This window comes from Branchiostoma floridae, chromosome 11, assembly GCF_000003815.2.
Source record: "Branchiostoma floridae strain S238N-H82 chromosome 11, Bfl_VNyyK, whole genome shotgun sequence".
NCBI classification, from domain to species: Eukaryota; Metazoa; Chordata; class Leptocardii; order Amphioxiformes; family Branchiostomatidae; genus Branchiostoma; species Branchiostoma floridae.
Genome location: NC_049989.1, coordinates 22,134,135 through 22,157,292, shown reverse-complemented (window position 1 = coordinate 22,157,292; position 23,158 = coordinate 22,134,135). Strand labels below are relative to the sequence as shown.

Below are 23,158 nucleotides of genomic sequence, written 5' to 3'. Positions count from 1 at the left end.
ATAGCGCGCGATACAAGAACTTCTGACATATGTTCAGATTAGCCACCCAGATCTTATCATTAGTGACAATTCACAATGGGTTCACTACGATATTGGGTATTGGGGTTACGCAAAAACATGCAGAATTTTGAACAAAACTTATCGGAAATAAACAAATAAATGAATATTGATGCATAATTTGTTGTGATTTCAATAAAATAAAGGTAAACAAACAAATAACGTTACATGTAGTACAATAAATATGAAACAACGGACAACACCTAAGTTCTTGGCTAGTTTGACAGTATGATCTACATACCCGTGGAAATAACATAAAGGCCAGAGAAAAATCAAACCTAGCGCGTTTTCAGGACCGGGTTTGTTGCCTGGTTTCTGCTGGCGTATGACATGGCTGACCTTTAACCCCACATACCAGTTCCCGCCATTTAAATCCTTTTCACGGCTTCTGATTGGTCGGAATATATCAAAATTGTCAAAGATAAAACATTTCAAAACTACACAAATATCTGTATTCTTGTCATTTGTCTTATATAAACATGTTGGAAATATATCTGCCATATGATTTCAAACATTTTCAATGATAACCATGAGTATTTTAGATTTTAATTATCTTTTCTAATTTTTTATTTGTCTACCCTTAGAATTAATGGACGATTCTGTAAATTTGACGCATGCGTTCTGAGCTCCTCATTTCCGCCTGCGCATGCGTATCTGGCTGGTGTCGATTTTTGCGCCAAGTTTTGCGGTGAATTTTCCTGTGTTTTCGGCTCTTCTTCGCTGCTTTTCTCCCTCATTTTTCGATAATTTCGGCCAGAAACTTGGATTCTGGTAGCCATTACTCCTAGAATCTCTTGGTGTGAGTTTAGTGTCGTTTCGACAAATCTTTCTCGAGAAATTGAGGCGAGAAGTCGGTAGGTGGTGGGGGGAGCTTCTGCAGTCGAGCCGGGGGTCGGTTTCTTCGAAAACTGACTTCTGATGGGCCCCCAAAGCTGAGTTTGCGAGCCGAGCGAGCTGCGGACAGGATTGTTCTCTTGTTTATCTGGTCAACACTATCATGACGACCGTCACCTATGATCTGGATACGTCAGGAGGGCTCATGGAGGTAAGGGGAGCTTCTAATGCCTGCCGATCTTTCCCGTGCCCTTGCACATGCTTTTCTGCCAGAATTTCCTCAAAACCTGGCGACAGGTTTAACTTTTCCTGTAAAACTAAACAGAATGTTTCCCTTCTGAACCCGAAAACAGAAAATCCAGGCCCTCATCGCTCCGCCACAGAGCGAGGAGCCGCCGAAGCGGTCCAGACGGGAGGCCCGAGAGCCGAGGAGGACGGGAAAAAGCTTTAACCACGACTGCTGCGACTCCTGTAAGGAGGGAGGGGACCTTCTCTGCTGCGACCGCTGTCCCGCCGCCTTTCACCTGCAGTGTTGGTAAGTCAGCAGTCTTTCTACTCTTCCTACTCACGAGAGGGTCTTAGTCAACATGTTGGTAGATTCTGAGGCGTTTCTGACACGGAGTTGTTGATGAAAAGAAGGGAAGAAGGAAAGGTAGTTTCCGCCATGGCTCTGGTGAAAAATATGGGCCGGTGGGCGCCATCTTGAATTTCTGGGCTATTCAGATCGAAATTTCGCTGCACAAAAATAGCTGGCGGGTTTGCTGGTCCCCCCGCTTCTGTCCTCACTGAAGGAGGTGTTTCCTGAGGTAGGTTTGTCATCCTGTGGTTAATGTTTGTCCTGTCAGGCCCGTACTGGGTCCCTACTGTTGTCGGTTTGTTAGGCCTAGCTGGGGAGGGGGGCCGGAGGAGGGGTTTGGGTCAGAACGGCTCCGTTCGGACAAACACTGAGCCCTAGAGTCGCTGCCGTCTTGGAGGCGGGCTTGCTTCTTGTAGTGTTGCTGTCTTGAGAGCAACAGAAAGCAATATGGCTGTCTTATGATGTCCCTTATTCACTTTTTACTAGACTGTCAGTGTCAACAACAACAGTCTTCTGAAATTAAAGTGGTTTGTGTTCAGGAAATTGGTGTTACAGTTCCCTGTAAAAATATGGTAGACAACATTTATGTCATATTTTTCTGCGTGTCTAGCTTTAAAGGTTTTATCTCTCCTCGCCAGTCTCAGGAAGTCTCTGAGGAAACGAGAGGAGGGGTGCAGGGTCGGGCCGGGGTTTTGTTTTAGTGCAATGGAAATGGTGAGGTAGCTTAACAAACAATCGTGGGGATACTGTTGAAGTTAGGTCTTGGCCATTCCACGGTGAGTGTTTTAAAATCAAGGGCAACATTCTTAGGGTACACACAGAGGGTGTAATTGTTTTATTTGAGTGTAATGGAAATGGCGAGGTAGCTAAACATTCAATAATGGAGATGGTGTGAGAGAGTTTATTAGGATACTGTATTAAGTTATCATTAAGGTGAGGCTAGGCACTATGAAAGAAGAAGAAGAGGTGTGGAAGGTAGGTGTTGGCCTTTTCATGGTGACAGTTTTAAAATCAAAGGTTGACATTCCGAGGGTACACATGGGGCAGGGCTCGAAATACTGGGTGCATGTGCACCCAGGTGCACCCAAAATTGGAGCTGTGCACCCAGTTATTTTCTGTGGGTGCACAGGGCACACCAAAATATTTTCTTAGGTTGTGTATGTTAAGATATCAAAGTATACTACTATATATTATATTCTTGACATCTAAGTGTTAGAAAGTTAATAAAAATGTCTGTTGTTTAAGAATTTGATGGCTTGTAACTAAGTTTTATTACTAGGTTATTACTTGAAATTTAAAGTGGTGCACCCAAAAAATTTTTGGTGCACCCAATTTTTCAAGCTGGGTGCACCAGTGCACCTAATCCCAAAAATGAGTTTCGAGCCCTGCATGGGGGGACGTACATCTTTTTGCGCCACTTGTAATTTGAGGAATGTTTCATGTTGCTAATGTTGGTGTTTGATTACCAACAGGAAAGCTGTTATTACTGTTCAGCTGTTTCAAGTATAGTTACAACCAGACTTTTCTTCAGTATGCCATAAATTTTTTAAAACTTTTGCAGGGAATATGTCATTTTTATTTCCTGGTAGGAGGGAAAAGTAGCTGTTGTTATTGTTGTCTCTCTAACCGCTTCAATTCGTCGGTAGTTGGTCGCATGTTCTTTCCTTCGTTTCGATCTCTCTTTGTGCTTCCAACTTATGTGTTTCGAACTCGCTGCTGTTTCCAATTGGCTGGTTTCTGCACACTGTAAGCGGTTGTCATTCTACTTCCTTTGTCCTCTCACTTTTGTCGTCTGCTCTAATTTGTACTTCACATTCTTTAAATGCACAATTGAAACAGTTATACAGTACAGCAAACATACAGAGGAAACATATTCGCTGTGTCATAGATTTGCAGTGGGGGGGGGGGCTGAAAAAAAACTAGTCTAGGAAGATCAACAAAGATCAAAATTTACAGCACCATGCCTGGACCAACACGTTGGTTGAAATGATCAGTAGGATGCCAAACAAAAACGTTCCGAGATGTTCAAATGGAAGCCGAAGTTGTTCAGGTTTAGGACTTGGTCAGAGTCTTGCTTGTACTGGTACTGGTGACACATTGGGCAGTCAGCCAAGTCAGTGCTGTGGTCACAATGTCACATGGACAGGCCACTATCGCAGGGCTGCAAAGTAGTTTGGCTACTTATTTCGTATTGGTTATGAAGCTAGGCAGCAGTAAAATTAAAGCTGTGCTGGTGTCTACCTGTGCGTAAGTGTTTGTGATGTTGATCCATGGTATTAACAACACACAGCACTAGGTTGACATCCAGCGAGTAGTCACCCAAACTTGAAGTTGAACAGCATTCTTCAGGTTGGCAACCTGTAATATAGATTTTGATAAGATAACAAAATGGTGCAGCATGCAAGTTTGGGTTGTTTTCGAAGGCAAACAGGAGGTAGATACGAGTGTGGATCAGATGAATTTGAATGTTACGGCATCCCAGGTATTACTTTGAGCCCTGACACAACTTCTAGCTTCATGCATGGACCAGTTCTACTTCTACTTCTGGATCAGAAGGTTTATGGTTTGAATCCTGGCTGTTGTTGCTCGCAAAGCATACAATCTGCACTAGAGTGCCTCAGTTCTAAAGAGCACAGTTTATTTACCTGATTCTCTACAAATAGTTGTCCTTTGGCCATATCAGTTAATTTCTTAAGTTCTCTGACATTTTAATTTCGGTGTAAGAATTCCTCAAGAACACAAAATGAAAACAGGGGTTACAAGGAAAACCTGTCGTAGTAGTTTCCAGCCTCCAGTGCTGAAGCAAACAGCCCGAGTGTCACATCGTGTCAGACCTGCCATGTCAGGCCTGTGGTTGGACAGGGCAGGATAGGGTCAGGGAAGGGACAAAGGTCAAGGGTCATCATCATCTGGCCTGAGGTGGGATTGTTTACACATGTTATTTAAAAACAACATTGACGTTGAAGGTATCCACATATTACATGTAGATTATTGTGTGTGAACCATTTGTTGTTTGGAAACTGCTAGTGAACTTCTTACTGTTGCAAATAGACCTCAGTATGTAGAATTTAGAAAATGGATTATCAAAATAGCTGCTGAAATGTGGCTTTTGTAAGGTCCCACAGTGCTTGGAGGTAGATGTGCAAAGGTTGCATAAGGCAGGTCATTAAGTGCAATGTAACGTATTGAGACATATTTACTATGGCATGAATCTACTGCAAAAACTGTGAAAGGGAAACAGCCGTGTTCTGAGAAAGTTTCAGGATTTCCTGTACAAAAACAGAAAGAAAAGTTAGGCACAACATTCATGTAAGGACAGTCCTGTTTCTTCATGGATGAATTTGATGTCAGTGGACTATGAGTTTGAAGCAGCAGCAGCTGTTGTTGGGAAGACAGGAAGGTTGTTAATGAGCAGACGTCTTCCCTGGCACACGTCCACATGTGGCCATCAGGGTTCCAGAAAACTGGTGATGCCCTCTGGTAACAGCCTGCTAAGTAGCCTGGTTACCAAACCCCAGCCCGATCTCAAGTATCTATCGTTACCAAACCCCAGCCCGATCTCAAGTATCTATCGTTACCAAACCCCAGCCCGATCTCAAGTATCTATCGTGCAGGGGTCTGGCCAGATGGGATAGGAACTCTTCTCAATTTTGCACCTTATAGTGGGCAAAAAACTCCACCAATAGAACAGCACAGGATCAGCAGGAGGTAATTACACCCCTGCCATGATTGGTTAAAGACCCCCAACTGTACTTTTTGAATCCATAACGTACCTGATTCACTACTGTGATAGCCTGCTGACCAACTGTGGTGTGTTGTAGCGGGCTACCTGTGGTGAGAGTGGTCATCAATCCTATGTACTCCTCCCCCTGATCAAGGGCCTTCCAGAACCTTTCTACAGCCATCCTGCCAGACCCCAACACGAAAGATATATTTTGAGGTTGGGGTATGGAATCCAGGCTACCTGCTAAGGTGCTGCCCGAGATGATCTGACTGACGTCAATTTTTCGCAACAGATATTCCCATGAACTTTCCTGCATTTCCAGCTCATTTTAGCTGATTTTCTCCTGATATTTTCAAATTTTGTCTAGAAACTTGTCCTAAAATTCCATGGCGTAGGTGCATGGTTTTTACGAAGAATCTTTCTGGGAAAAATCCAAGCTAGAGAACGTAGAAGTGCGTAGGTGTGGAGGGGAGCTTGGACATTCAGTGCCCCCCGGTTATTCCAACAACTGACGTATGATGGGCCCCAAAAGCTGATTCTGGGAATGGTATTTTAAAGTAGACCCAGACTAGGGCCAGTAAGGAACACTTTCTCCATGTACCGCCATGCTGTAACTAGGGCTGGGTATCGGTACAGCGTACCGGTACAAAACCGGTTTTTCTTATTGGACCGGTCCAGAAAAACCGGACCTGAAAAAATTAGGTGGACCGGATGTTGGACCGATTAGAAAATTAACATATTATTTTATCAGGCATTCATACGTTTTGGCTTGCAGTTGGAAGAAAATGACAAGAGTGAAGTAGAGTAGAGTTTATAGTAATTTCTACCAATGTTTACAGTCAATCGTACAGGTGCAGTTAGCGTTGTACTTGTAGTGCTTTAAAACGCCAGTGTTAGTCTAATACTCCACCAAACAGATTTCTTTGTAGTAAAATGGACCATTGGTACGAGTCATACTGAATCAGGTCCAGGTTCAGGTCCGGACCTGGACCTGATCCTCTGGACCTGAACCGGACCTGGACCTGAATTTTCTGTACCGGTACCCAGCCCTAGCTGTAACTATGCTTATGTAGAGATTTTGCCTACCCCTACCCCTGCGTCAGGGAACCCAGCAGCAGTATAATCTAACCATGGATAGTGAGTGTGAGTTTGGAAACATGTGTCTCATTTCTCCCTTCATACCATCCAGAATCCTTGTTAGCAATGTGTACAGTACTGTAAATATTGAACTGTTTGTGATCGCTTTATTTTCTGTCTTCACAGCAACCTCTCTGCTGTGAAATCAGGACACCATGAATGTGCGTCTGGAATCTGTTACTGTAAATGCAGAAATGTTCACGGTGGATTAATGTTCACGGTTTTCGCGGTGACCACTTCACCGCGAACTTAAAACCACCGCGAACATTTTTCTTTTATGGTATTAGATTGCATTCTATGGTGTTACCGCGAACTTAAATCCACCGCGAAAAGTCCTTTTTCCCGCTTCCGCGAAATTAAATCCCCGCAAAATTAAATGCATTTACAGTACTTCTTCTGTACCACAAAGTTGTTTCAGCCACAAGCTCAAAACACTGCAAAAACCTTTTATATCACGAGATTAGCCATGCGAAAATAAATGAATTTACAGTATCTTATAAGCGAGTAAGCAATCATCACCAGCCTGACACCCCCGTCTGGTAGTGGTACCACCCACCCGTCAGCCAGTCTTTAATCACCAGTATGAAATGAAAGGTCATCGACCCCAGGCTGCGGATATTCAGCTGGATAAGTGGTTGCCATGGCAGCCAGCTGTTCAATAATAGATGTGCTTTGGGGGACTTCATTACTTTCTGAATATAACACAAAATATTACATTTTTCTTCCTATTGATAAATGATATAACCATTAAAATGCCAGTTCTGTGCTGCACTGTTTGTTCTGCTATATATGGTGTTGGTCGGTTAACTAAGATAATGTGGCACATGCCAAACGGATTGATGAGTCATAGTCGCCATGACAACTGGTGTTGTCTTTCACCTGTTTCCATGGCGCCCGATGTATCTTTCAGCATTCACAACTCGTTTGTTTATGGGTCTTTCTCATTTCCAAATGATAACTTGATAATGATGAGTTTCTAGTTCAAGATATGCCTCTTATCATAGTCAAGTTTCCTGTTGACTTCAGTGCCTTTGTTTGAAGTGTCATTTATTTGATGATGTTGGACTGAAGCCAGGTGGATGTGTGGCCTGTGTCTGGGTGACCAAAGACTGGACTGATGAATCTATTTCTTAGACAGAACATTGTTAAAACATTTATTTGTCTTGTTTGTCTTCTTTTTACACTTAAATATCTTGCGTCATATTCTAGTGATGAATGCCAAGTTCAGCTTTGACCAATCCATGGTTGTTTATAACTAGTAATATTCAACTTTCATGCTGTATGTTAATGTTTCATGTTGGACAATGAATTTTGATGTTGTTTGTGAATGTTTACCAATGTTAAGGGCACACTCGTATGATTGGAAAGCCAAATAACCAGTCTACTTCTACTACTACTTGTTTGCCATTTGTTGTCTGGATGTTTGGCAGACCTGGCAGGTTCAGTGTTTAGTAACTTAAGACAAGCAGAGCTGAAGGTCATGACCTTTCGTCTGGCTAATGGGGCTCAGTTTGGAGAGGAGCCAGCTTGGTCTCATACTGGAGTTCTTCCAGCCTATCAACTTTCACGTACATGAGGTCACAGTTTGATTGGTTGTTTTAGGATGTAAAAGAAAAATCATGTTTGTCAGGTAGATCAAAACTGTTTCTTAACTGACATCTTGCTGAATTTCACTTTGTAATCTCGATGTTGATTTACCAATTCAGCATTATTTTCTAAAATCTTATAGACTAAAGATGGCAGATTTAATTGTTGCCCGTGGTTACAATAGTCTGGCAAGTTAACCTTTGTGAGTGAGCTTTGTGTCCCCTGACTCCAGTCTTTAGTAGCGCAGGCTGTTATTTTGTGATTTCAATGACAACAATTTTATCCCAAGGTCACACAAATTACAGGTCCTTTATGTTCATTTTGTATCCTATAACATTGGGTGTTACATATCTGGACAAAATGTGTTCCATGTCGCTACCCAACAAGACCAGATGTTATGTAACTCTCTACAAAAGTCCTGGGTCCTAGAATTACACACCTATCCCTGTACAAACTATAGGCTTGGGCTGAAGTAATTAGATTCTGCAGTTCAGAAATTAAATGTAAGAAATGTTTTAAGCGGGGGGTGTAAGGAGTGGTTAAGAAAAAAACATGAAGACCACTCATTTTCCTCAGACAAGAATTCATGTTTGAAAGATTTGTAAATCAGAGCTTCTATTGGGGGTTAAAGCATCTTTTCTTAACTGCAGGTAGAAAAACTGTCTATCATCCCCCGTGCCATAATCCACACACGCACCCATCAGTATCTCCTTATCTCCTGCCCTACATACCCACATCCAGGTACACTGCTGTTATGGACCTGCCATTACCTATTCATCACATGGACCCTTCCTGCTGCAGCCTTATCTATAATGAATGTTACATACATCAGGAATAATCCATTGAAGATGTAGGGGTGAATCTTTTAAATGCTGATAAAGAAGCTTTTGTCACATGAATTCTCAGTAAAATGATTATAAAGACCTCCCCTACCGATAAGGTTGTCTCCCTCCTGTTCTGGTAACCCTCCCCCGTGAGTAATGACCTGTCCCTCCTGTTCCAGTTACCCTCCCTTGTGATTGATGATCTTTCCCTTCCATTCCTGTGACCCTCCCCTGTGATTAATGCTCTGCCCCTCCCCTTCCAGCGACCCTCCCCTGTGAGTAATGACCTGTCCCTCCCCTTCCAGTGACCCTCCCCTGTGTGAAGAGGACCTCGCTGAGGGCCAGTGGTTGTGCCACCAGTGACCCTCCCCTGTGAGTAATGCTTTGTCCCTCCCCTTACAGTAACCCTCCCCAGTGAGTAATGCTCTGTCCCTCCCCTTACAGTGACCCACCCCTGTGTGAAGAGGATCTCCCCGAGGGTGAGTGGTTGTGCCACCGCTGCACAGTGACCCTCCCCTGTGAGTAATGACCTGTCCCTCCCCTTACAGTAACCCTCCCCGGTGAGTAATGCTCTGTCCCTCCCCTTCCAGTGACCCTCCCCTGTGAGTAATGACCTGTCCCTCCCCTTACAGTGACCCTCCCCTGTGTGAAGAGGATCTCCCCGAGGGTGAGTGGTTGTGCCACCACTGTACCCTCCCCTGTGAGTAATGCTCTGTCCCTCCCCTTCCAGTGACCCTCCCCTGTGAGTAATGACCTGTCCCTCCCCTTCCAGTGACCCTCCCCTGTGAGTAATGACCTGTCCCTCCCCTTCCAGTGACCCTCCCCTATGTGAAGAGGATCTCCCCGAGGGAGAGTGGTTGTGCCACCGCTGCACAGTGACCCTCCCCAGTGAGTAATGATCTGTCCCTTTGTTCCAGTGACCCTCCCCTGTGTGAAGAGGATCTCCCCGAGGGAGAGTGGTTGTGCCACCGCTGCACGGTTCTGGAGCAGTTCCCGGAGCTGGATGACCGGGATGAAACCGCCTCCAACGCCAGTGTGGCCAGCAGCACAGCCAGTTACAAACAGGTAGGATTTATCGCATTTATCAGTTACAAACAGGTAGGGTTTCAGTCTGTCAATTTTTACCCCCAAGCAGTAGTACCTCTGAATACCGTTGATTTTACAGAATGAAGTATAGGATGATTAGACACAGTAGATAAGAGAACAGTACATAGACTGAAACCACTTATACATAGTAAGCATCAGTCAATGATTTGTAATACAGTCTGATTGTATAGTGTAGGAAGGAGTTGCACAGACTAGTGGTCCTTGCTTTTTGGGCAGAGATGCTTCCTGAACTTCGCAGTGACCTCCCACTTGTGATTTATCATTTTTATTTTTGTGGTATCTGGCCAGGGTTGTGACACTCATTTGTGACACCATGGTAGAAGTCAACTCAAGACTAATGCTTTGCTTAGTGCGACCCTAGGTCAGAAATATATGATAAAGCTATCATACATACAGTGTATGAAAGTCTGTTTCTCCCTTCATTAAAATTACTTTGTTTAAGTAATTCAACATAAACAAAAAAATGGTTTCAAAAAGTTTGGAATCACTTCTGGTTTCACACCAAGCAAGTTTTCTTCTTAACTTTGACTTGTTATTCTTAGAGAAATCTGAGAGACAAGAAAATGGTGAGAGCTGAATGTTGGACCATTTTTCAGGCGTCAAGTTCAGCCAGCAGCAGTGGCACCAATGGAAGCAAACAGGCACCAAGTGCAGCGGGCAGCAGCAGCAGTACGGGTGGAAACAAACAGGCACTGGGCCCGGCAGCGAAACAGCCAGCCCCTTCGAGAAAGCCCTCTGGTGCGAGCGGGGTCAGAGGGCAGAGTTTCGAGCGCGGAGACCGAGCGTTGGAAAACGCGCCAGTGTCTGCAACGACAAGAAGTAAGGTAAGGGGGAGATATGAAGCCATTGGGACATGTGAACTATATATTGCATTGACTGTGTTTTCTGTTTTGTCATGTTTTGTTTCTAAGAGACATGCCAGGCACTGATGATAACTGGGAAAGGAATTGTGCTGAGACAATTGACTATAGATCATGATGTAAGCTGAAGAATTTTGTGGTTTGGACATTTCCTTCCAGGACTTAAAGTTAAGTCTGTAGAACTTCATGTATACTAGTTGTACTTCAATATGTTATATGTTGTTTCCATGGTAACCAGGTCCTGGAGAATGGCGAGCGAGGGGCGGGGGATGCTGCGGTTGCCATGGAGACCGGCCTGCCTGGTACGGGAGACGGAGACGAGCCGAAGAGCGGGCTGGAGACACCGTTCCAACTGCTCCTGCGGGCAGCGCGGCTTCAGAACCCCAAACAGTTCGCCCTGCCTAATGAGTTCATGTATCACGCAGCGTTGCCTGGTAAGTTTGTTTGTTCGTTTATTTTTATTTGGCACGGCTGCAGAACCCCAAACAGTTCGCTCTGCCCAACAACTTCATGTACCACGCAGCGTTGCCTGGTAAGGACAGGGGTCAGGGGGTAAAGGTCATGACATGGAGGTTAGAGAGTAAGAGTTTGAGAATAAAGATGAAAAGAATAAAATGATGAGAACAATGTTGCCAAAAATGGACGTGAGTTAAGTTAGCTGGTGCTGGTGAAGGCACCCGTGTTTTGAACCTTGACACCCATGCCCTTTGAACTGTGACCCCATGTATGTATGTTCTTGACTCCCATGTGTTTCCAGGCACGAGTAAGACCCAGTGGACGTACCGCCAGCGCCACACCAGCAGACGGGAGACCAAGAAACCGTATGAGATCGACAACGGCATGGTGCCCCTCCCCGCCAAACTGTGCTTCACCTGTAACAGGTAAGGGGGCGCTCTTGTTCCAGTTTACAAAGGTAGTAATAAGGGGGAGAACAGTCTTTCTTTTGTTCAGTTTCTTTTCTACTAGCCTTAGTAATAATAATTCTCAATTTACAAGAAACTGTCTGGACATTACTGAAAAAACTGCAATTTGTCAAGCAAAAGAATACCATCTTGGGACCCATTTTGCAGAAACCTGAAGTAAACTTATCAGCTGAGATTCTGAGCTAGTATAAGATATTTAGTAGTTGGTACATCCACCAGGTAATTTTGTACATAATGCATACTTTGAAGATTTTCCAGAGAAGGAAAACTCAAAGAAACCCAGCCAGACTCTGGTGGCTGTGAGCAGAGTTGGTGTTAGAAAGGGCATTCAACTGTAAAAAAAACCCGCTTCAAAACCATGTCAAGTTGTGTTCTGTGTTGGATTTGCTGCCCCAGGCCAAGATGATGGATGGAGGGCAGCAGTTCAACCAAAACGTCTTGGCGACACGTCCAACCCCTGCTACAGGGAAGAACGGATGCTAAACCGGTCAGAGAGAGAGAGAGAGAGAGTCTTCAGTTGGCAGGTCTGTTTTCATTTGGGTGACATTAACTGTCCTTACCTGCACTTCCCACAGGAGTTGCCGGGTGTCCCCACTGATCCAGTGTGACTACTGCCCGCTGCTGTTCCACCAGGACTGCCTCGACCCCCCGCTGACCTCCATGCCGGCCGGGCGCTGGATGTGCCCCAACCACGCCGAGCACGCCATCGTAAGTACCAGCCAATCAGAGCATGTCTTCATAAGTACACAGCCAATCAGAGCACGCCATCGTAAGTACCCAGCCAATCAGAACATGCCATTGTAGGTACACAGCCAATCAGAATACACCATCGTAAGTACACAGCCAATCAGAGCACACCATTGTAAGTACACGGCCAATCAAAAAACACAATTGTGAGTATGCAGCCAATCAGAGCATGCCATGTTAAGTATGCAGCCAATCAGAATACACCATCGTAAGTACACAGCCAATCAGAACAAGATTGTAAGTCAGAATTAGGGCTGTCTTCAAGACCCTGTCTTCATGTTTGTTACATGGAAGCTTACCACGTATTGTTGCAGTCAAACTGGAGCAAGTTTGACATGCATTTCTCGATAGTGCTTACTTCCTAGAATAATCCCTTGAAAGATGTTCTTTTCTATAGTGGATTCAGGGTTGTAGCCAGACTGAAATCATTTCCTTCCCTTCGATTTTGAATCTTATCTAGCACCTAAGGCTTGGTGTTGGGGCTTGAGACCTGCTCCCCTGGAAAATTTTAAAATCTAAACCCTCTGAAATGCTATTTTTGTGGTGTAAATTTTGCTGGTAGACTAAGCTGTTCAACAGCATCTGTTTTGGTGAAAAAGTACACATTATCGATTTTTGTCAGTCACAGAGGACGGAATTGGCAAAATTTTTTTCCATCCCCACCAGCAAAATTCCGTCAAAGGACGGAAAGACGGGTGCAGGCTACAACCCTGAGTGGAGTCAATGTTTGTCCTGTCTTTATTTGCAGTTAAACCAGAAAAACCTGACTCTGACGGAGAGATGCGAGATCTTCAACAAGTTCAACGGGCGGATATCCCAGCATGCCGTGAAGATCGACTTCCTGTACAAGATCCATCGGAAATATCCGCCTTTCCGACGGGAGCGACCCGCCAAGCGGAAAACCATCAACGTAAGTCATGTGACTATGACACAGTTATGATGAACTGTGTGGTTGGGTTCTCGAGGTGTTGCTCTCCTCAAACACAGGACCTGCATTTAACATCCTTTACAAGAGACATGCCTAACGAACGCTAGGTACCCTTGGTGAAGTGAGAAAAGGCAAATTAAGTGCCTGTTCCAAGGACACAAGATTGGTGCGTGTATTGACGGATGAAAACCAAAACTTCTGGGTAACGGGGAAACATGCAGCTGTTCCACAACACAGTCAGAAGGATGACAAAATGTAAAACTTGTATTTTTTATTTATTCCCAGCTTTCAAACGCTATAAAGCAGCAGTACCTGTTGTTTATTGTATACTGTTGTTTATTGTTGTTTATTGTTTACAGGTTCCCAACGCGATAAAGCAACAGTACCTGTTGTTTGCTGATGTTTATTATTGTTTATTGTTTACAGGTTCCCAATGCGATAAAGCAGCAGTATGTGCTGCCGCCGCCCCTGATGCCACCGCCACCCAAGCGGTTGTGCCAGGCGGCCCCGCCGTTGTTTGCTGATGTTTATTATTGTTTATTGTTTACAGGTTCCCAACGCGATAAAGCAGCAGTACGTGCTGCCGCCGCCCCTGATGCCGCCCCCGCCCAAGCGGTTGTGCCAGGCGGCCCCGCCCAAAGAACCACGCCCGACCTCACCCAGCACCACTGCAGGCGAGCAGGAGGATGTGAGCAAAGCTTCTTTGTTTTCTCTAAATGTCATCTATTTGTTAGCATAAGGCCACATCAGACCAACACTTCTTTGTTTTCTCTAAATGTCATTTATTTGTTTGCATAAGGCCACATCAGAGCAACACTTCTTTGTTTCCTCTAAATGTCATTCATTTGTTTGCATAAGACCACATCAGAGGAACAACAGGGTTCTAGCTAGTGCATTTTAGCGTAGTGGGCCACTACGCTAAAATTTGTGAACCCTACGCTAAAATAAGGGCCACTACGCTAATTTCTAACTAGTGTAGTCGTGCTTTGCTGCCATTTGCTTGTTCAACAATGACTAATCAATGTCTGAACAATGAAAAATGATAATATGCCACTCAAAACTGACCCCAAAATCCTAACTTTTAACTCTACATCTTCAAATCTCACCTTGGAAGGACCAAGACCCCCCTTCCACACCAATCTCCTGATTAGTGGCTTCGCTACCATGTCATTCCCACTACGCTAAAAATAAAATCCTGGCTAGAACCCTGACACTTCGTTGTTTTCTCAAAACGTAATTTTTTTTATTTACATAAGACTGCAAAAAGGCTGCATTTTGTTAAATCTTAATGCTAGAGACTTCTGTTCATGTTCATCTTCTTTTTCAGCACAGTAATGTATTGGATCCAAAAACCAACAAACTTGATTGTTGCCACCTGTTGAAATAAGAAGCCCCACTCCTCATTGCTACCATGTTATTTCTCCCCTGTAGTGGCTAAAGAGCGTGATCACTATACAGCTGTTGTTCTCTCCCCTGTGGTTACCTGATCACTGACGTGTTGTTCTCTCACCTGTAGTGGCTAAAGAGTGTGATTGTCATGCAGCTGTTTTTCTCTCCTCTGTAGTCGTTACCTTTTGCTTTGTTTGACCTAATCATTGACCTGTTTTCTCCCCTGTAGTGGCTGAAGAGTGTGATCGCGATGCAGGTGAAAGTGGCGCAGCATCTCACACAGCAACAGCTGCGGGGTGAGACACCAGGCATCAAAACCAGCGTCCCAACATCCGCGCCCGTTACCGTAGAAACCACCCGCGTGCCCTCTCCGCCCGTCACCGCCGCATCTGGCTCCGTCACCACAGCAACCACTGCCTCAGGAACTCTCGACCAATCACAGCACACGAACTCTGTCGCCGTGGCGACCAGCGGTAGCTCCCCTGTTCCCAACGGGCCGGTCAAACAGGAGGCGGCCCTTCAGAGAGACTCGAGCCCCGGGCACCAAGCTGGCCCACACGGGCACCAGGCTGGTCCACATGGGACAGCCAAACCTCAGGAAGTCGTGGCCAATGGGCCCACGTGCCAGAGAACGGAGGGGAAGGCCAATGGGCCGGTTCCGTCTGGCGGAAAGAGCACGTCGATCAGCAGTTCCACGCCAGAAACATTACTGGACCTCCTGAAGCCTGACCCAGAGCGGAGCCGCGACGCCGCGTGGACACCCAACCATTCCGTCCCCAGGCCAAAGGTCGGAGGGGAACCCGAGGTCAAACCCGGGGAGTCGCGTGTCATTGTCACTGTGCCGAACAGCATGACGGCAAACCTACAGCAAAGATTTGTGACGACGGTTGCCGGGAGACAGGGCGCAGTTGCCGGGAGACAGGGCACTGTTGTCACAACAAGGGTCATGGCTCCTAATGCACGGTCAGGTCAAGTGCCAAAGGTCAGCGTGGGGCAGGGTGTGTCAACTGTAGCTGTCAATCAGAGCCCTGTGGGAGGGAGGTCGTCGCCCACGGTTACGGGGTCGGCTGCAGGGCTGATGGGAAGTTTGGGGAGGATGGTGAACAGCCAGACGGCAGGGTCAGGTGAGGTCACGGGCAAAACTTCAGACATGAACTTGAGAAACATATAGCCGCCTTAAACACACAGGTTACCTTAGTGCTGGTTAGCTGTCTTAGTGACCCTGAGGAGAGTAAATCCATTTATTGTAACGGTCTGTAATTTTAGCGGTTGGGCAGAAAGGGAGTAGTTCACAGCATTTAATTTTAGCGGCTTGCGATTTTTATCTCATGTTACAAATTAAAGTATCTGTATCTGTATCAGTATGTTCAGCATCCTCAAAACAGATGAATATGAATGTGGATTCAACACTCACTTAATATCTGTTCTACACTGGAAAGGAAATTTTGTTGGACTGGGTAAAGGGGCCCAACCCAAGAAGCCAGCATTGATTATTTAAAGGCTTGATTGAACAGGAAGTCTGTTAGCTGAAGATTAATTCCACCTTCATGTGATATTATATAGGACTGTCATTCTCTGTAAACATAGGCACCATCTTGTATCAACTTTCTTCTCTCGCTTTCCAGCCAAACCTGTGAACAGTCCCAGTCCGAGCGTGGGTGTTGCCGGGGGCAACAAGACTACGCCCGTCACCATGCTGAGCTCCTCCCCGACGATACAGAACCTCAACAACCAGCTGCAGGCCATGATTGACGGGGTCGGAGGTCAGTGATGCATTGTGGGAAGTTCTGAACCAGCACATTTAGATTAGAAATGCAATGTAGATTTCAGTCAAAAGGTCTAGTCAGTCACTGTAGTAATAGGTCAAGTACACCAGTACAATGGGGTTCTCACCGGAATTTTTTTACTGTGTACGGCTGAAATACAAGATGTTTGAAGGGTCACAAACTTCTCAGGGGCTGGTTGAATAGGGGCCTGAATTGCAAGCGGCCCCTGTGCTCCAACACTCTAGCCAGAGTACTAAATTGTGACTTATGTTGATGTTGAGTGCTAGAATTCAAATGTTGTGAACAAAGTTTCATTTCGTTTGACAGAAATTTTTATTTTGTTATACAGAAGTTGAGCTGAGCAAGCTGGACCAGCAGCTGATCAACATCCTGGCCTTCCAGAGGCTACAGCAGCTCCTCCCACCAAAGGTGAGACATTCAGATCAACCTATACTACTCAAGCATGGCCTCCCACCAAAGGTTAGGCATTCAGATCAACCTATACTACTCAAGGATAGCCTCCCACCAAAGGTTAGACATACAGGTCCTCCTATACTACTCAAGCATAGCCTCCCACTAATTGTGAGACATACAGCTCATCTTATGCTACTCAGACAATTTCTCCTGCCACAAACTTTCATGCAGCTCATTCTATTTTGCCTCCCCTAACACAGTTTGCAAAATGGGCATGAGACCCTATCTTAGAATCATAAGATGGAGAAAGAGCAAATCTTAAGATTTTCTTAATCTGTTCCTTCCCCTTCCAGACGTCCGCCTCCCAGCCTAGCAATAAGAAGACGCTGTTTAATGGATTGAACGGGCCGCTGTTGTCTGGGAGTTCGCAACAGCTGCAGGCGCGAGCCGTCATGTGTCCGCTCACGGGCAAGGGGCAACCGGTGCAGATGTGCTACAGAACACTCCACATAGGAACAGGTAACTACAGAACACTCCACATAGGAATAGGTAACTACAGAACACTGCACATAGCAACTGGTAACTATAGAACACTGCACATAGGAACAGGTAACTACAGAACACTGCACATAGCAACAGGTAACTACAGAACACTGCACATAGCAACTGGTAACTATAGAACACTGCACATAGGAACAGGTAACTACAGAACACTGCACATAGGAACAGGTAACTACCAAACACTGCACATAGGAACAGGTAACTACAGAACACTGCACATAGGAACAAGTAACTACAGAACACTGCACATAGGAACAGGTAACTACCGAACACTGCACATAGGAACAGGTAACTACAGAACACTGCACATAGGAACAGGTAACTACAGAACCATCTACAGAACACTGCACATAGGAACAGGTAACTACAGAACAAGCTACAGAACACTGCACATAGGGACAGGTAACTACAGAACACAGCACATAGCAACAGGTAACTACAGAACACTGCATATAGGAACAGTTAACTACAGAACACTGCACATAGGAACAGGTAACTACAGAACACTGCACATAGGAACAGGTAACTACAGAACACTGCATATAGGAACAGTTAACTACAGAACACTGCACATAGGAACAGGTAACTACAGAACACTGCTCATAGGAACAGGTAACTACACAACAAACTACAGAACACTGCACATAGGAACAGGTAACTACAGAACACTGCATATAGGAACAGTTAACTACAGAACACTGCACATAGGAACAGGTAACTACAGAACACTGCTCATAGGAACAGTTAACTACAGAACAAACTACAGAACACTGCACATAGGAACAGGTAACTACAGAACACTGCTCATAGCAACAGGTAACTACAGAACACTGCACATAGGAACAGGTAACTACAGAACACTGCACATAGGAACAGGTAACTACAGAAAACTGCACATAGGAACAGGTAACTACAGAATACTGCACATAGCAACAGGTAACTACAGAACACTGCACATAGGAACAGGTAACTACAGAACACTGCACATAGCAACAGGTAACTATAGAACACTGCACATAGCAACTGGTAACTACAGAACAAACTACAGAACACTGCACATGGGAACAGGTAACTACACAACAAACTACAGAACACTGCACATAGGAACAGGTAACTATAGAACACTGCACATAGGAACAGGTAACTACAGAGAACTGCACATAGGAATAGGTAACTAGAACACTGCACATAGCAACAGGTAACTATAGAACACTGCACATAGCAACAGGTAACTACAGAACACTGCACATAGCAACAGGTAACTATAGAACACTGCACATAGGAACAGGTAACTACAGAACAAACTACAGAACACTGCACATAGGAACAGGTAACTACAGAACACTGCTCATAGCAACAGGTAACTACAGAACACTGCACATAGGAACAGGTAACTACAGAACACTGCACATAGGAACATGTAACTACAGAAAACTGCACATAGGAACAGGTAACTACAGAATACTGCACATAGCAACAGGTAACTACAGAACACTGCACATAGGAACAGGTAACTACAGAATACTGCACATAGCTACAGGTAACTATAGAACACTGCACATAGCAACTGGTAACTACAGAACAAACTACAGAACACTGCACATGGGAACAGGTAACTACACAACAAACTACAGAACACTGCACATAGGAACAGGTAACTATAGAACACTGCACATAGCAACTGGTAACTACAGAACAAACTACAGAACACTGCACATGTTAACAGGTAACTACAGAACAAACTACAGAACACTGCACATAGCAACAGGTAACTACAGAACACTGCTCATAGCAACAGGTAACTACAGAACACTGCTCATAGCAACAGGTAACTACAGAACACTGCACATAGCAACAGGTAACTACAGAACAAACTACAGAACACTGCACATAGCAACAGGTAACTACAGAACACTGCTCATAGCAACAGGTAACTGCAGAACACTGCTCATAGCAACAGGTAACTACAGAACACTGCACATGGCAACAGGTAACTACAGAACAAACTACAGAACACTGCACATAGCAACAGGTAACTACAGAACACTGCACATAGCAACAGGTAACTACAGAACACTGCTCATAGCAACAGGTAACTACAGAACACTGCACATAGCAACAGGTAACTACAGAACACTGCACATAGGAACAGCTAAGGACAGAACTACTGTAGAACTACCCACATAGATACAACACAAATGTAGAGCTGCAGATCAGGTACTGTAGAGCTGCCTGCTTAGGGACAGCCAGTAAAAATCTGGTAAACTTCACTCTACCTGAAGACAAGGAAATATAGAACTACTCTGTAGAACTGCACACATAGGAACAGGTAACTAAGAAGCTACAGAGAACTGCACATAGCAACAGGCTACTATGTAGATCAGCACACAAGAGTAGCACCACATCCTTCAGTACCACAGAATCTGACAGATCTTTCTCCCCACAGGAGGGGACATGGACGTCTGTCTGAATCACTATGGCAACTGCAGCTTCGTCTCAGCAAAACACGCCTGCATCTTCTACGATGAGGTGAGAATTTCAGTCCTCTGACTGAGCTTGGCAGCCTTTGACAATTCAGCAAAACCCTATAGATTTATCTTAAGACAAATTTTATCATTAAATCTTAAAGTTGTGTATTTTATGATGTTCATTGTTTGTCGACTAGCGCTTTGTGCAACAAAACTTGAGCCTCTGGCTTCCAGTTTCTTGTTTGATGTGTAAACCATCTTGATTGATTGATTGATTTCTATTTTCAGATGACACAGCACTAGTATCTTCACAGTTACATGTTGTACCACTTATGTAAAAGTCACTGCAGGGGTTGACGTTTTTGTTTATTGTTTGCTTCTCCTCAGAGAACGCAGCACTACGAGCTGTTGAACTACAGCAAGCACGGAACGACGTTTGTTTGTTATTTATTTATTGTTTGTTTTCTCCCCTCCTCAGACGACGCAGCACTACGAACTGTTGAACTACAGTGAGCACGGGACGACCGTCGACAACGTGCTCTACTCCTGCGACTTCTCCGACAAGCAGGCGGCGGTTGCCCCCGGCAACACGATCGTGAGCCAGGTGCGGAGCATCATCTGCAGGAGGCAGCAGGAGAAGGAGGAGGAGAAGGTTTGTTTGTTTGTTTGTTTATTTGTTTTGCATATCTGGTTTCCCCTGGTAACGCAATTGTGAGCCAATAAGTTTGTTCCTACAGCAGGCAAAACGCATGTTTGTGAGTGGTTCAAACCTCTGTTTTGTTGTTACAGGAGAGAAAACGCATGTCTGCGAGCGGTTCGAACCAGTCAAAACCCTGTAACTGTAAATCTTTGTTGTTGCAGGAGAGAAAACGCATGTCTGCGAGCGGTTCGAACCAGTCCAAACCAGTAACTGTAAAGCTTTGTTGTTACAGGAGAGAAAACGCATGTCAGCGAGCGGTTCGAACCAGTCCAAACCAGTAACTTTAAACCTTTGTTGTTACAGGAGAGAAAACGCATGTCAGCGAGCGGTTCGAACCAGTCGAAACCCTGTAACTGTGAACCTTTGTTGTTACAGGAGAGAAAACGCATGTCAGCGAGCGGTTCGAACCAGTCCAAACCAGTAACTTTAAACCTTTGTTGTTACAGGAGAGAAAACGCATGTCAGCGAGCGGTTCGAACCAGTCGAAACCCTGTAACTGTGAACCTTTGTTGTTACAGGAGAGAAAACGCATGTCTGCAAGCGGTTCGAACCAGTCCAAACCAGTAACGGTAAACCTTTGTTATTACAGGAGAGAAAACGCATGTCTGCGAGCGGTTCGAACCAGTCGAAACCCTGTAACTGTGAACCTTTGTTGTTACAGGAGAGAAAACGCATGTCTGCAAGCGGTTCGAACCAGTCCAAACCAGTAACGGTAAACCTTTGTTATTACAGGAGAGAAAACGCATGTCTGCGAGCGGTTCGAACCAGTCAAAACCCTGTAACTGTAAAGCCAGCAGCTCCAGCCTCATCGGCGGCAGTGGTGCAGGATGGGAAGGCACGGCCCTGTTGCATCATGGGAGTTACATCAAGGTCGGCTGTCTGCAGTTCGTGTTCAGCATCGTCGATCACGCGACGAGGTTCGCGCCGAGCGAACGCAAAACGGCGGGGAAATCCACCCTTCTCAGGTCCACCTCCGTTCCATAACGATCATATTCCAAACTCCCTACATCCTTTGCAACTACCCATGATTCTCTGCAGATTGGGGTAAAGGTCAGAGGTCAAAATGTATGAATGATTCGGGGTGTACAGATGATGATGAAAAACAAAGAAGATATTTTTGAAAGCTATCTTTACTACTACGTTGTATACAATTGTTGTGAATGTTCCATCGTTTTTCTATTAGATATTCCCTAGATTATTTTTGTGGAAGCAAAAAAAATAGAACTCTGTTCCAATCTACTCATCCTATGTTGTCAAGTTCAAAGATAAAAGATTTATGGTTAAAGTTATGTAAGTGTGGTGCTTCCTTCAGGACAGAAGACTATGATCTTGTGAAATTGGAGCTCTTTTCAAATGGACTATAGTACATGTAGGTAAGGAGCTAGATATGTTAGAAAGCGAGTTAGGTCGGACAATGTTGTCAAGCTAACCTGGAATGAGTAGATACTACTCAGTGTGAGTCCTTGAAAATAGAGCATCTCAATGTCAAACCAACCTTTTGTATCTTCTCAAGGACTGACGGGTTTTGACAAGTGTCGAGAATTGAAACGTGAATTTCCGCATGTTTTAGTGTTGGAGAGGAGACCACTTCTGTCAGAAATGGCATCGTTTGTATCCTATTTTTCAACGTAAGTTATTTTTAATGAATTTGAGGGCTTGATTGACGAAGAGCCTCTACAACCTGCAAAATGAATTTGATAGTGTTTGTAAAGTTTTAGTGCGGAGTCGTGGTTGGAACCTTTTGTGGCGTTTTATCTGATCCTACGAAATGGAAGAGGCTCAAAAGTTGAAATGTTAATTTGTTGAATAATCTACCATTTGTGTAAATAGTGTTTGATATGTGTACAGACCCGTAGTGTTGTGTAGGACTAGTCTACTGACATGTATGTATATCCATAAAGAAAAAATACTTTACCAGAAAAACCTATGTGTGAAAATATCACAGTTCTTTACTTTACTGTCGGGTGTGTTGCATTGTGGGAAGATGGGGTTAGACCATGTGATCAGGTCACTGGTCTGTGATTGGCTGAGAACATGCTTGCATCATTGCTGTAAGAGGGTGTAGCTCCGCTGACAAAGTTTTTTTGCTTTGGGTTGCTTTCACAAATATTTATCTGCGCAGAGTTGTCGTGTAGTTTCCTTGACACACGCAAAGCTAGACCATCTCACACCAATGTGCAATGTTCAGTCAGAGCAGAACTCCAGTGTGAGACCCCATGCTGTTTTGGTATCCTCTGTATGTTCCTGTAACAGAGTTGAACTGTTGGAGGATAGAGTACTCATAATTCACCTAATAAATCAGCAAAGGACGATGTTTAACGTTGGAGTCACTCCAAACTCAATCCCTCCTGTCTAGTGTGGTTATTTTAAATGTCCGGCGAGTTAGGTAAGCATTGGTCTTTTTATTAGCCTGACTAAAATTGTGCCCTTAGCGACCGGCCCTAACGTTGCCGCCACGTAAGGGGATCATCAACCCTAATCTCCAAGCAGATCCTAAGGTAGCATGAGATAGTATCAAAAGCTGGCAGAGGAGTGAAGCCGGCTTAGGGATTTGT

The 23,158-nt window shown here is 44.7% G+C and overlaps 1 protein-coding gene across 4 annotated transcripts; it reads left to right on the top strand.

The window, feature by feature from the left end:
- Positions 1–656: 656 nt before the first annotated feature.
- LOC118425462 (PHD finger protein 12-like) lies at positions 657–22,945 on the top strand. 4 transcript variants are annotated; one of them, XM_035834282.1, is made up of 16 exons: positions 657–1,102; positions 1,245–1,426; positions 9,658–9,805; positions 10,444–10,671; positions 10,946–11,141; positions 11,465–11,588; positions 12,206–12,338; positions 13,126–13,287; positions 13,856–13,993; positions 14,924–15,818; positions 16,320–16,457; positions 16,810–16,889; positions 17,228–17,393; positions 19,882–19,964; positions 20,382–20,555; positions 20,907–21,220. In XM_035834282.1, the coding sequence occupies exons 1-16, from the start codon at positions 1,055–1,057 to the stop codon at positions 21,168–21,170; spliced, it is 3,159 nt and encodes a 1,052-aa protein (XP_035690175.1). In that variant the 5' UTR covers positions 657–1,054; the 3' UTR covers positions 21,171–21,220. The 4 variants fall into 4 exon arrangements, with proteins under 4 accessions (XP_035690175.1, XP_035690177.1, XP_035690178.1 ...); XM_035834284.1 differs by having other exon boundaries at positions 659–1,102; positions 20,836–21,134; XM_035834285.1 differs by lacking the exon at positions 20,907–21,220 and adding an exon at positions 20,765–20,898 and having other exon boundaries at positions 660–1,102.
- Positions 22,946–23,158: the final 213 nt, after the last annotated feature.